At 32.1% G+C, this 15,905-nt stretch overlaps 1 protein-coding gene across 1 annotated transcript; it reads right to left on the bottom strand.

Annotated features, from left to right (window-relative positions):
* Positions 2,724 to 4,445, bottom strand: LOC105162088 (transcription factor bHLH75). Its single transcript, XM_011080016.2, has 6 exons — positions 3,961 to 4,445; positions 3,748 to 3,867; positions 3,475 to 3,540; positions 3,298 to 3,366; positions 3,097 to 3,177; positions 2,724 to 2,873 (listed from the first exon to the last, which is right to left on the bottom strand). Exons 1-6 carry the CDS (start codon positions 4,342 to 4,344, stop codon positions 2,778 to 2,780), a joined length of 816 nt encoding a protein of 271 aa, XP_011078318.2. The 5' UTR covers positions 4,345 to 4,445; the 3' UTR covers positions 2,724 to 2,777.

Below are 15,905 nucleotides of genomic sequence, written 5' to 3'. Positions count from 1 at the left end.
GATACAAATACATTGAATGAATGTCCATGGACATGGAGGAATAAATGAATAAACTGTGTTTGGTTTACAATTTTCCACATGTTTTAAGAAAAGGCACTTTAAAAATCAAAAGAAACATATATATTCTAATTTTTTGTAATACTTTTCCCTAAGTTTTTCACCTTACCTCATATTGTTGGGATTTTCATCCCAAAGTGATGAGTCTGATCATTATACAACTACATACAACAATATCAACAATAATACAAAATAAAGCGAAAACATAAAGGATCGGAACATAATCAAAAAGGCTCAGGGAGCCAAATTGGGGAGGCAAAGCATATAGCTTCATCACTGAGAACCCACCACCAGTTGCACCAAGAAACCATGGCCACCGAGGCATAGACCCACTTCTCATAAACTCTCGGTTTCCTTCATTAGTTTCTCATTCTTAGCTCTCATATTTTTGGTCCAAAATAGGGTGATTTATACTGATGAAGTGATGACGATTTGGGCGGTGGTGAAGGTTTCCAAGGCATTGAGAATGGTAAAGAACAAGAGAAGAGAGAAGAGAGACAATCGGCTTTTTGAGAGAAAGGGAGAAGACAACCGCTTTTATTTGAGATCGGATTGGGTCAGGTCCTTGGGCTATCAGGTGGTGGGTAGGGTCTACCAATAAAAATTGGTCTTGGGTCAAAAAATCCAATATATATTTTCATCTTACCTCATATATTTCCCAAATGGCTTCAATATTTTTTTAGTCTGTAATATTAGTATTTTATTCTTTATTTTTCTAAGGTTGCAAATAGATTTTTAATTTTTTTATATTTTCTAATTTTGGTCTTTTCGGTATCGAAATTTGTAAAATTTGTCGGAATAAATTATGTGTGTCCCACACCATTCATTTAAATTGGATTTTTGTCTAAATTGGTTCACTTTTCCAAAATTCAGCATATGGACAAAATAAAAAATAAAAAAAATGATGTAACATATGATTTATTCCGGCCACTTTTTTAAACTTTAGCACCTGAAGGACCAAAATTGCGAAATTTCAAAAAGTTACAGGACTCTTTTGCAACTCCAAGAAAAATTAGAATAAAGATACCAAAATTACAAGAGATACGTGATTTATTTCGACAATTTTTGCAAAATTCGACACTAAAAAGACTAAAATTAAATTTTTTAAAAAATTATAGAATTATTTATACAATTCTAAAAAGATAAAAAATAAAAATATCAAACTATCAAAATTCACGGATCAAAAATATATTTAAACCTTCCCCAAAATATATGTTAAAAGAACTCCAAATCATATATCTAGTATTAGCATAGAACTAGTAGCCTAGTACTATATGCATTGTTATATATTTATATCGATCTTTCAATTGTTAAATAACTTGATGTGATAATACTAACCAATTAAAATTACTTTTTCGTAAATAACTTTTTACGAAATTAATGGTCTCCAATTTTTTTTATTACAAATTGATGCCGCACTCTGTATTTCATCTTATATATATATATATATATATATATATACTCATAATATAATCTTTCAATTGTTAAAGTAATTTGATGTGATAACACTAACCAATTAAAATGACTCTTTTGTAAATAACTTTTCACGAAATTAATGGATTCCAATTTCTTTTATTACAAGTTGATGTGGCACTCCGTATTTCATCTGATATATACTCATAATATACATAAAATCCATATAAACAATAAATCTGAAATTCGATCTTGAAAGACCTATAGTTCATTTTAAATTGTCAATTAACGTTATTCGTCATGTCACTAAGTTGGGAAACTTGATGGGCCAATTAAAACTCCAGTTGGGAAAGCGAATACTCAAGAAACAAGAGATTAGAAAAGTAGCCCACTCATTTTACAGATCTATACCTATCGAAATCTGAATATTAGTTGTAAAAGCTTTTTAAGAAAAGTTGTTTTCTGGCCCTATTACTCTAACCCTTCATCATGCATTGCCGACACATATTTCTTTTGCAATAAAAATTTATCATTTTGATTTTTTTGTAATGAATTCAGAATACTAAACATTAAAATTATTTTTTTCTTGAATAGGAATTTCGCAAATTAGTAGCACATTTTTCCATTTTATTCCCAAAAAAGAAAAAGAAGCTAGTAATTGGAAGTGGGCTTATCCATAACTCTATCCGCGGGACCTGAAATGGTTCATTATTAAGGTTACTTTAATGCATGTCATTTTCTAACCCTCTGCAGCCTTAATCCAATAGGGGGTTTATGGCCCTTAATAATTTATTCTCACTGCATATGAAAATGATCTTACACCCCATGATTGTCACAAACCACTATATCTGTGTTAAAAACGTCACAAAATCTGTTAAGCCATACATCCTAGTATTTGGACACTACAAATTATATAGATTCTTTCACTTTTAATCATTTAACATAATGCAATGTATCAACTGCACGCTGCTGATGATCAAGAGCATTATTGTCATACATATTCATCGCGCATCTGGCGTGCACGTGTGAGTGGGTGTGTCTGTATTCGTATCTATACCAAAACAACGTCGCAATTATGACCAAGAATCCTTCGAATACATATATAGATAGCTATGTATTAACGTAGAAGCTGAAATTATATTGTCAATCAGGTCAGAGATCTCTTCTCTTTTTTTTCTTTTTTCTGGTGGAATAAATTAGGAGTAGGATGATGATATTATTGTGTGTGTGTATATATATATAAGATATATATATGTCTATAGAAAAACATCAATTATAGTTAATTAGAATTAAAACATTAATGAAGATCAAAGAGGCCAAGATGTTTGGAAATGGGACAATCCTCCATAACCTTCTTCCACAAGTTTCTCCATCCCTTGTGCAGCTTCATACCCACTGCTTCCCTGTTGTAAAACCCATTTATTTAATTAATTAATTAATTAATTCCTTAGTATATATACATGATTATTGAACCCAATTATGGCTTAAATAAATCAAGAAAAGGGAATTATCAGGAAGCTTTTTAATAATTGCTCAAAAATTAATTAGGGAAAATGTGTTTGATTAGAATCAATGCATATGATCGTAAGTCTAATATGACTGAGTTAAAAATGTGTTGATTTTAACCTGTATTGTCTCCATGGCTTCTGCCTCCGACGAATTGAAATCATAGAATAAACTTGCTGCAGACAGTTTCATGGACAGAAACTAATTTTGAAAGAAAAGTTAGTCAGAAAACCAATTAAAATCTTGAAGGACAAGAAAAAGGAAACTTATTGTCGATTACTGACACATTTAAGCGGAATTCTGAGTGTGTAATTAGCTTACATCGATTTGGTTTTGCAAAGACCGTACGTAGTTGATAATCACATCCAACATTACAGCCATTCCCATTGTCTGGACAATTAAGTTCAATTGTTTCATGTTATTACATAAATTAGAAAAAGAAAACATTATAAGTACTATGTATATATGTATGACGAAGAATATCAAGAAAATCATTACCTTATAACACCCTGGAACTAGATCTTGCAAGCACCTCAGCTTTTCATTTATTTTCTCCCTTCGTAGCTAGTTCCAAAGCAAGAACATTATTATATAATTTTAACTTTAAAACAATTGTTTTTTTTCTTCCTGAAGAATAATAGATTAAAAATGCCCCATAAAATTGCTAATTTTATTAATCTCAGACATATTATTTGATTTATGATTGCATGGATGCTGTTCTTGAAGAAATACAACTTTTAAATTAATTATTAGAAAAAGAAAAAGATGTACCCTCTCAGCCAAACTGTGGCTATCAGTAGCTTGCCCTCTCTTTGCTCTGACATGAACAACATCTCTAAGCTTCTCTGTCTCTCTTTCACCCACTCTTTTTCTCTTCTTCCCACCATAATTCTGTCATTAAAAGAACAGTAAAGCAACTAATGTAATAGCAACATCTTTGTCCAGATCATAAACTAAAAGGGCCTGTTGAAAATGAAGAAATACCTGCCCTTGATGCTTTTTACTACCCTTGCCAGGAACACCAGTCCCGGAAACTGAAGGAGATGAATTCACATGGAATTCGGGCTCTTGCATCATGTTCATGGTGCTGCATCCATGTCCGGCAGATGAGAAGAAATGAGCTACAGGATCAAAAATCGGAATGTGGGGCCCGATAGATCTTGGAATTTCATCACTGAAAGCCATAGGCAGCTGATTGTGATGATGATGATGATGATCAGAGAATCCCTCACTGCATAAAGGCATGATGCCGTGAACAGTTGAGTTGAAACCCTCCATTGAAGCAAAGTTGGTGAATAGTTCCATGTTTGAATTCATTGGTGAGAGAACAGATTTAGGGTTCTGGTGGCCTACATTGAATTCTTCCATGAAATGGAAACTAGTACTGCTACTTTATCTGATAGCTTCACAATACAGATCATGAGGTCAATATATAAGTTTTTGGTGCTTATGAAATGTAGCTATCAGGTTTTCCATATCAAGATTCTAGCATTTGGCTTTTGGCCCATATAACTATTGGGTATAAATCATATACTTATTATTATTATTTTATTATTATTGATTGACAAATGGAAAATGGTTTTTGTGGATATGATTTCTTGGTGGGTCCGCATTAAGTTTTCATAAATGTAGTACGTGGGACCATTAACTGCTTGTTGTTTGATTAAGTACGGTTCTACATTATAATGATGTAAACTGATTCTTGATAATTGTGCATTGGGTTTTTGGAAATGATGATGAATTAATTTTAGGGGTAATTTTTTTCATAGGGTTAGGTGCATTCCTAAGTATGTTATTATCAGTGTATGGATTGTGATGTAGGAATATTTTTTATATTTTTTAGAAAATTTTCAAGGTATAGAACGAGATTTATAAAAGGTCAGGATAATGGCAAGCATTTAAAGAAAAGGCATTGGAGAACCTATAATATAGAGGTATTTGAAGGTCATCAAAGACCTTTGGACACAAAGAACAGAATGCTAGAAAAACATTATCAATGCCACCCACACTACTTTGTTTGCACAGTTTTGGTCCCTTCGAGCACTTTCTGTCTTTATTAGCTACGCATGTAAGGTTCATTGCCCTCAGTTTGATCAAGACTAGATTCAAAGGAGTCCATAAAATCGTATAATCCACCAACACATATAAATGTGGCTCTCCACCTCCAGAACTAGGTTCAGCACTCTATCTTTCATAGATACTCACTAAATATTTCTGAGATTCTTACTGATTTGACCATCGGAGAGCCGAAATCCCTTTCGGCTTGACTCTAACGTATTTCTCTCTTGCAAATTTCATCAAAATCCACAGGATCCAGTTGAATACTCGCTCCTAAGACTGTCGGAGCCCTTCCCCGCACCAATAAACACCTAGGATATTTCTAGGATACAACATATTGACATTTACTATTTTTTATTTTTGAAATGAAACTGCCATTACTACAAGCAAAATGGTCAGTTACAGGTATGAGGATGAAGCACAGCATCAGAGTTGATTCTAGCAAGGTGATGAGCATGCAGCAGAGCGAGTACTCAGGCTACTGTTGACATGAACAAACTTGTAATAAATGAAATTATGGGCAGTTTCTTTAGTATCCTATATCAATGGTGAAATAAGGATATTTATGACAAGTTATCAGAGATCTTTAGAGGCAACAGCCACCTTTATTTGCATGATTATCTTGCAAAAGGGCTCTATTAGCTAGGAGACCTCCCAAAATTGCTATTTCAAGTTCTCCTCTTTCGTGTTTGATCAACCAAACTAAGTATTCAAGGTCTCAAACGAGAATCTTTGTACAACCTATAGGAATCTTTTTTATCACTATCAAGTACTAATATATATACGGTCCACTACACATCATAAATCATATTTTGAATCAAGGGTGGACGTGAACTCTTGTAATTAGACCGACACCTATAAATATTGACTCTCCCCAATCAAGTACAACTTTTGTTACCCCTAATATTGCATCTTCTCTTTGAGAACTTAAATCCGAATATTAACTTAAGCGTCGGAGAGCCTTTATCGCAAATCCCTTCTAACTTGGCCTTAACTTGCATAGTCTTGTTTCGCAGGATCTGCAGCATTGAAGAGAGATTACCTATATATTTGGAGTAACAAAAACCCCATACACTCCACTCAAAAACCTTAGATTCGGACCGTTGTTTTTCTGGAAAGAAAGAAATAACAATATGTATGAGAACAATTGATATTTAATAGCCATATGATGTCATATAACTTCTTTCAAGTGAAACTGATAAATAGTATATAGAGGTTGGAAACCAATTATATACATCAATAAATTAAAAAAAAAATGAAAAATTGCTTCAAAGAGTTGTTGAATTATTAACATACAAGGAATAAGATAACAACTTATCCTATGTAATCAGTATGCGTACGTTAAGGGTTCTTGTCCAAACTTAATTGTCACTATCATATTATTGATCATTTCGACTATGACTGATGATTAATTATCATGTTCAAACATGTGCACTATGATCTTACAATTGGTATAAAACCATTTAAAAGGTAGCAAATTAAATCCACGTATGGCCTAAAAAAAATCTATACGAGTCTTCAAATAAGATATCTGATTTCTGCCCGTCAAAGGACATCCTAAACATTCCATATATAGAGCACTTCGTACCAGACAGGAGAATAAACAGGAGTTCATGTCAATAACACTTCCCTTAGAATTGGTACGAAGATACATATAATCATCATCCCGCAATTACTTCTCAATCTTCTCATAATATGATGCAGTTTGAGGTATTCGTACTTGTATTATAATTGTTTAGCTGATTTCCTCCTACACGTATGTGTGGGGCAAAATATTTTTTTTACCTATAAAATAAAGGCATAATTTGTTAACCACAATTATGACAGATGACACTTTTAATCCTATAAAACTCAAAATCTGTTGAAGTATATTTAATTAAAAGGTGAAGGAAGCAAAATGGGAGCCATTGTAGAGCAAAAAACTCTGTTTTTTCTGTATATATTACCCATTCAATCTTTGGTGAAGAAATACAAAGGGTATATATACATAATGAGGCATAACCTCCTCTAACAAACTAACAAATGTTATTACGGAAAACACAAAAATGGTTAAAAATTATCATGTATCTAATAAAACTGTAACAGAATTGTTGGTGACCCCACGATGTGCGACCTCACAATGAGTAGAGGGTACTGCGACCTCAAGACCAGTGACCTAATGTTGGACTTCACTATGAGTGGTTGGTGAGGCAACGACCTCACGATATGGGACCTCTAGGAGATGTGGTCCAGAGGTCGAACTCTCAACAAAATCACGCCTTTTTAGTGCCAAAAAGTGTGATTGTGGTACTTTTTAATCCCCAAACCACAAGATCTTTTTAGTCCCGAAACCACAATGCACGTGGCTTTTTCGAACTAAAAATGCGTATTATGAGTTTTATGAGACTAAAAAGGATACATATTATAATTATGGTACCAAAAAAAATTCTATCCTTATTTTATGAAACTAAAAAAATATTTTACACTATATATGTGCTTATGTTGAAGTTTGCATCATGTATGAGACGTGATATGTATTAAAACCTAATTCGGATTTAATTGTGGTATCAGCGTACAACTAGTCAAACATGGAGTAGAATAAAAAAAAAAAAAACAGACTTCTCCTCATTCTCGAAGAAATTTAGCACCCAATAATTAGCTCCCCTTATTGCTAATCTGTACCCTATATGCTCTTTAGTACGACATTACACTGTATGCCAATCAGTCATATAAATTCCAACCTAATACAACTACGTACGGACCATATATTGTCTTTGTCACTTTGTTATGAAATGGACATGACTCTAAATACTTTGATGTAGTGAAAAATGTAATCGATTTTATAGGACTACAGAAAATAAAAAATGCTTAATTAAAGAATATACATATATATATCACCTCCTATTAAAGAAAAATAGTTGTTATAAACACTGTGATTTTTTAAAATCAAGTCGAGGGTCATATTTATTTCGATAATGACAATTATGTTTTCATAATTCAATCCATAAGTTACTCCAAAACCGATAAATTTCTTGAAACATTATCTTACCAAACTATCCCACAAATCAATCTAGGACACTACAAACAGCCATCGAAATTTTCTCATCACCCTACGGCCTACACATATATAGATCTCCATGCATTAATGTTGGTTCCTACTTTTGTCATCCCCTTTACTTCATTCCCATGCACGACTTTCATTTCCGCAGTTGTTTAAGCAGGCAAGCATGCAAGAATATGGTTTTCAAAGCTCGATACCTAAACTTGGATGAAATGCATGGGAAGTCCCAACTCAACTTTTTCCATTTCCGGGAAAGATTTCTTCTCCAACAGTCGCATTCATATGCCCACTTAAGGGGCGGGCGGGTTGGCCTGCCTGTATCTGTATGGGCCACAAGTTCCATAAACCTAGGAAAAAGATAAGAGTTAGAGTCTCAAATCTAATCATTAATAACGAAATCATATCTCCAGCAGAGATCGGACAGCTCTATATTCTTCTGCATGCCCTCTTTGCCATCCGTCCATATATATATTGTACTCTTTTTTTTCTATGCCTGTCCTAAATCGGGATCTATTTCTTTTTATTTTTCTAAGTGGAACCACCCTAGGGATATGGGTACTTGTGCTTTCTTGCATTCAAAATTGGTAGGATTTTCAAGGAATATGGATATGTCTTATATATGTATTATCAGCATACTTTCTTACACAATAGGATTTTAAACTCGTTGTCTGTATTTTCTTATGACCTCGAACAGATTTATATATATATATATATATATATATACTTAATTAGTATATTTGATTTTTGAATCATTGTATGTACATGTATAATATAATTTATAAGTCAATAACTTTTTTAGTATAAATTTAAAAATTATTGAGTAGAGTTCTTTTTCTATTTTTAGATAATAAATAATAGAAAAAAGTTGTAATCATATGTCAAATTTCTTAAAATTGGCTCTTGCCATGATGAATGAAGAAAGAAATTATTTTCTTCAAATTGACTCTTGCCATGATGAAGAAAGTTCTTTTCTTCTATGAGTGTTAATGCCTAGAACCACAACCATCGATTAGGGTTCATGCATGGGCCCCACATAAACACGTAAAATCAAAATGGTTATGGTACTAACTAAACAAGCAAATTGATTATCTCTAATATAGTCAAGCATCATATATTAGTTACAAATAATGATTTTCAGTGATTTATAAATCTGAAGTCTGATCGCCTTAGTGAAACGTCTTAATAGGACAAAATCATTCAGCCCCTACTATGGGAATGAAGTCAAAACAAATAATATTTTGTTATGTGCCTAGGCTTAGACCTTCTCCCTTGTGAGTTGCCTTTTTAGAACAAAATCATGAGACTCATACGAAATTAGAACGAACAATACCTCATCAAACAGACAACTTATTGATCAAGTTATAAGTCACACCATTTGGCGTCGTCTGTGGAAATGAGGTCATGTGTCCCTCCCAAAACCCTCGTCTAATGGGCTAATGATGTAGGCAAGCATCCCACATTAACCTACAAGCGATAAGTTTGAGTGATTGATATGCCCTAAAGCCTGCTCTCCCTAGCGAGACATCTTAATAGGACAAAATCGTGCAGCCAAATCGAACAATACCTTGCTACAGGACTGGTTGAGCTAAGACCTCCGTCGTGAAGTGTCTTCCCAAGACAAAATCGTGCAACTCAATGAAGCCAGAATATATAATACCTTACGCAATAAGACACCGATTAAATTGCAAGACAAATCAACTTCGAAGAAAATCATTTTATATAGTCTGAATGATCAATGAAATAGAAATTGCCCTAGAAGCAAAACTAACGTATTGACAATTACACCCTCATGACCACAAGCATAGCTATAAATCATTTAGTCTAATAATTCATGGCTTTTTGGGGTCATATAACTATGTTTATCTTTGATGATGATGATGATACAATATACCTTTTGTAGTTGAGCACACTGTCATCATCCTTCATCTTTTGCTAAACTATTCTTACCTTATCACATGCTTTAAAGTTGACATTTACTTTCGAGATTAAGATTAGGCACAATAATTGATATAGGAGAAATTATAATGAATCTTGAATTGGATCATATGCAGTTTATGTATGCTTCTGGATTCCGTTCATTTGTACATCAATCTTCTCAAATATAAAAGCAACTGTAGATTGAAAATAATCAATTGACAGTCCAGCAGTTTGAACTTCAATATCTTTTTTTTCAGATGTTTTACGTTCAAATTTTGGATGTTCGCGTAATGGGTGCGTGTGTAGGTCGGAAAAACACCATAAACCTGGGAAATTTTTGAAATTTTAGTTTGCTTCATTTCAATTTGAAATATACTCTTTTTTTTTTTTTTTAACTTTGATTTGATTGGATTTAGTTTGTTAAACTAAAAAGATCCCTTAATTGCTTCAATAGAGTAATAGTCTGCTGCTATCACCAATTTTATAGCACAAAATCGTGAAAATAATTTTAAATATAACAGCACAAATAAATTATAATTTGATATTTTCCTCATTGTACGAAAAATAATAGTTACATAAAAAAAAAACGGGGCCCGAAAATTTTGTCTTGTAATGTAAAGAAAACAGAAAAAAAAATATTTATGAAAAAATAGTAAGCATTATGGCAAGAATTTTACCTAAGTTTTCAAATGTAAAAATTGAATCACAAAATATTGTTGCTAGCTTGAATAAGATATAACTAAAATGTGGGTGACTTCTCTAATTGAAATTGTGATGGCCCAACACCCAGATCCAAAGTTCGTAATGAAATTGTTTGCCTGAAAAATTTTGAGCTTTCTTCCATGTGATGTCATATCATTCATTCAGTGAAACTGAAACACCCAAATAATTTGTAAGGTTTAGGTCAAGTTAAAATAAAAAATTAAAAGAAAAATATCAGTTGCCCTTCTCAAATTTTGGGTTCAAAAATTAGAATTACTTTCACTACAGATTCGATTTAATTTCTTCACTTCGTACTAGATGTTGTACTTTGCAATTGCAGATGAGAATCACATCTTTAGGACAATCCGATAAGGTATCAGTTTTGCACTTAGATGATATATACCACCACCACTCACAAGTAGTGCTCATCTTATAATCTAACAAAAATCGTCTTGAGACTTTATTTGTTAATTCAATGACAATTTTCTATAACCAACGCACGATAATGTTTTCTTATTTACATAGAAACGATGATGGTAAGAAATTAACATATTTAATGTCATAATTGATGTGGGCCTAAGCTAAGTTCACGCGTTCAATTATTTCCTCATCAACAGCTACAAAATTGCATCTCTTCATTGCAGCTACAATATTTCACGATTTCAACCTTGAAGCATGCTTTATTTGAAATCATCTTAATACCACTTAGGTCAATAATCCAAGTTCGATGAGAATTGAAGCAACAATTATTATTCAAGCAATTATTGGGACGAATCAAGAATGGATAAATTACAGCTAGCTCTAAGGCCACATGAAAAGCATCAAAGTTGGATGTTGCATCCAAAAATGGGTAAAGGACAAAACATGAATGTGTAAGGGTAGAACCCTTACTCAAACAAGAAAATACTTTCCTTCCAACTCCAACTCCTCCTCCCACTTCAATAATTGATTCTCATTCTTCAGTCTTATCTCTTCTTGTATTGATTTCACATCCTTCACTTTTTCCCCCTCAAGGCCTTTGTTTTTTCAGTTAAAGTTACAACCATGGGCATGGCTGGTGCTGGGGGTTGCCTTTCACATCCGCAACTTATGCTCTATGTATTATAGGGTCACCTTTTTGTAGCACGATGTGGGTATCTACTTGAGAGTTGAGGCTCTCCTTGTTTCACAACTTAGGAAATATCAAAACTATTATATAAGTATTTAAAGAAATAAAAGAAACCTGAGAGTTGCATCCACACTCGCCAAATCCATTTTTTAAATTCGAAAAATAAATATTCAATCCATACACTTTTGAATTTTTTTTACTAATTTATACGGTACTTTTCTCATCAGTTTTTAATCAATATCGAATGAAGTACCGTGAAATCTCTTTTGGATTTCTGACTATAGTGAAAATGAAAATTATAATATCAAAATCACTCTCTTTCTAGAAAATAATTGGAATTGATAAGTGGATAGTTACATATATATCTATATAAAGTAGTGCAAAGTGTTAGACAGTGTTTGTTTTGTGTAATTTAGTTCTGTGTAGTTGATATTTAAGTTTGGAAATCTTTTTTCTCGATTTCAATTTTGGTTACTGCAATAACTAAAAGTAAGTGCATAAAAAATAAAGATTCTTGTGGTGAGCCCTATTTTAGTTAATTTGTGTGAAATTGAAGCTCTATTATTGTAAGGTCATGGGATTAAGAAAAAACATCAATACTTCAAGGTCTTGGTGGTTGTTTGTCTACGTACAGAGTGGTATATTACTATTTAATATTGATAATTGATATATACCACATTTTAGTAGCACTACGCAAGTTGAATTTTTTTTTAAAATTTATAACATAGGAGTTACCACTTCAATATTAAAATTAGTAAGGGAATCAATAAAATAAATAAAAGAACACAAGGAGAAACGTGAGATTTAGTGAAATAAATTATATGATTCCAAGTCCAAGATGAAGTACTGTTGAAAATGGTGCCGGAAAGTGTAGAAAAATAACTTATTTGGACTCTTGTTTTTTTTGTTAACTTTTTATGTATAGTATATATACAACACACTTATGTATATAAATATAATATAAAACAGATATGGTTTGATAATGAATAGTGATTTTTGTCTCCCAAATTTCAGCATCAAACCTACACCATTTATTTTGAAATATTTTAAATTATCTTTAAAAATAAATCCAAACATACACAGATTATCTTCAACACATACTTATTTATCTCTATTTTTCTCTTTCTCTATCTCCAAAATATAAAACAAAATACTCAGAAAATAAAATCAAGCACAATGCTATTTTTTATAGATGGTACTTACCCAGTTGTTGGATATGTCATCTAAGAGTAGGAGTGTGCAATTTTTGGTCAACTGACCGATTCGAAATTCAGTTTCTACCTAATACCAAACCAAAAATTCGATTCGGTATTTGGTTAATTTTTTTAAAAAAATTGGTGTTTGGTTTAGTATTGATTTTTGTTCCGGTTAACTGACCCGAATCGAATATCGAATTTTAAAATATATATAAATATAATAAAAAATAATATATAATTGTTATATACTTAATACCTGTATTTGCAACACAAAATAATAATTTTATTGTTAAAACTTAATATTATGTTATTGATTAATAAATTAATATTATATTTTTTAATTTTTATTTTTATTAGTTCGGTACAGAAACCATCGAAGCAAAATAAGTTCCCTTTACCCAATCGAACTGAATATTTCGATTTAGTATTCAGTATGCTATTTCGGCATATCGAAATTTTGATTAATCGAATTAAACATCTGTGTCCAGGAGACATGTCACCGAAAAGAGGTCTTGCCAAGTCATCCTAAAATTTAGGAATGTTAGTTACTTGCATCTTTAATCAATCGGATCCAATCTGCTGGCACCCTTTTGGGGTGACGTGGCCCAGAATGTGTAGAATGCAGCTAAGATGGCAGTGGCTAAGGTGGATGGCATTAACCCTGCTGAAACTAGACTTGAGTAGGATCTGGAGTAGTTGGCTTGTCATCATGCTTTTTGTCTAATAACTGCACTTGGGCCAGCAGGGTTGGGTGTGCTAGGGTGTGAGTAGATTCGATCTAACTCACTTATGCAAATGAGTTGAATTTGTCTTTTTAACTAAGAAAATAATTGATATATGCATCAAATATGTCGGTCATTATAATTGTTAATTATTAAAATTCATAAGGTAGTTATTACTAATTAATTCAAAAAAAATTGCTAACTCTTCTAGAAAAATTACCTCTATAAACTTCTCATTTATGTTCGAATTTTTGGTCTAAAAATCTGGGACCATATGAATCATGATTATGACATTTGAGGATGAAATATTTAGACGATTCTCGACAAAATCAAATCCAAAGATTGTTACTCTTGAGTCTTGACTAAAGAAAATAAGGTGAGTGTTCAGGAAAAATTATAAAAAATTAAGGTGTCATCTGAGGATGGCATAGATTCTGCTTTTAACTACAGATCTACCCTTTTGGTTGATATTAATATTTTTTTGTAACAAATTTTTGGTTGATATTTTCACTTATACGCTGTTTAGTAGTTCTGTTGGAACTTCGCTCCTTGCAGCACAATTAAATACTATAACTATGCTCATTAGAAAAAAAAAAGAAATATTAGCTATAAATTAAAAATCATGATAAATAATTTTTATTAACTATGATTATATAAAATCGATGCAAAAATATAGATTTTTCATTAAGAAAAAGTTATTTGTCATGGCTAAGAGCCATGATAAAAATATTTGTCATGACTTTTAGTCATGGCAAATGTTTTAGCCACCCTCGCGGATACTGCGGCCTAGCACTGTTGCATGGCCGTGGTCAATGACTATTTGCTATAATTATTTTATTTTTAATCATGACTATTAACCATAGTGAACTATTGCAGTTTTTATAGTGATTGTATCATATATCTGTTTTTACTATAAGAATTAAAAATGTATATTCTTTTTCTATGACAAAATTTTATAATGTTATGTACATTTTATATTCATTTAATTGAATATATATATATATATAAATGTGTGGTGTGAGGGAGAAAGATACTTATATATACGCTATCATGTATTTAGAAGAATATTTTTGCATATGTCGTAAGTGTATTAAATTAATTAAAAACGTGATTACACCACAAAATAACATGAACAAGTAGTAAATTAATATAATGTTGTGATCATAATGGCATAGAAGTTAGCAAGATGTGGAAATGAATGTGTATAACTCTCCAAAATGACATCGGTTTTATGGAAATATGCATAGGAGAAATCAAAGTTATGCTTTGGGGGGACATCAATGTCTTGAAGCACAATGTTGGAATCCACAAAATAATTGCCAAGCCCCATTACTTGCCGCCCTACTCATCTAACCGAATAATCCCACATTTGTATTTTGAATTACATAGAAGAAAAATCATACTAGCTAGTCAACCACGTTTCTTTGCGTAGAAATTCCATGAAAAGGAATTAAAGAAACACCCCCCACCCCCAATAAAAATACAGCTCATTTTCAAGAACACGCTTTTCTTTTCACCCTTTTCTCTAGGCGTTTCTTTGTTCTTTCCTCCCACCCATCTTAATTTGTGGTAATATTAGAATGTTGAGATACATATCTTTAACATTTGTTTTGATCAGTTCATTATCTGCAGATGATATCATATATAGACAGCCTAGTACTTGTCTTATGGGGGCCAGAATCTAGAATTTAATTCTGAAAGCTCAAGACTAATATGATTCTTTCTCTTGTAATTAGTTCTAGAACTAATGCTCTAAAACACGCTTTTCTTCGCATAATTTAGTAATAATTACTACAATTTTATACAAAACCCATAATTAATTAGGTAACTTCTGATTCACTTAAATACACTACACCACACAGTCCTTTTTTAAATTATTATTTTATATTATAATAATAATATAAACTTTTTTCCTTGATATACAGTGGATTAGTCAATTCGCACTAAGTATCTGCAATCTCCGCAGACTTAGATGCCCACAAAAAGAGGATTCCTCTAACTTAGTTCATTGCACATACTGACCAGCCTCAAATCAAAGAAAATTCAACATGGGATATCATTATTAGAGCAAAAAATAAAGCCATATCTTATGGAAAAAACCTCTCTAAATGGGGTCTACTTTTTTCTTTTTCTTGTTTCTAAGTCTTTTTAGCTTTAGAATTAGACACTTTGGCAACTACTATAAA

This window comes from Sesamum indicum, linkage group LG1 (genome assembly GCF_000512975.1).
Source record: "Sesamum indicum cultivar Zhongzhi No. 13 linkage group LG1, S_indicum_v1.0, whole genome shotgun sequence".
NCBI lineage: Eukaryota > Viridiplantae > Streptophyta > Magnoliopsida > Lamiales > Pedaliaceae > Sesamum > Sesamum indicum.
The sequence above is the reverse complement of the archived record's forward strand: the minus strand, read 5'-3'. Positions and strand labels throughout refer to the sequence as shown.

Coding starts and splice junctions, on each gene's coding strand:
- LOC105162088 (XM_011080016.2), bottom strand. CDS start 4,344: ATGGAAGAATTCAATGTAGGCCACCAGAACCCTAAATCTGTTCTCTCA. Junction 3,868..3,960: donor GTAAAAAGCATCAAGGGCAG/GTATTTCTTCAT, acceptor TTTTAATGACAG/AATTATGGTGGGAAGAAGAG. Junction 3,367..3,474: donor TAGTTCCAGGGTGTTATAAG/GTAATGATTTTC, acceptor TTAATTGTCCAG/ACAATGGGAATGGCTGTAAT.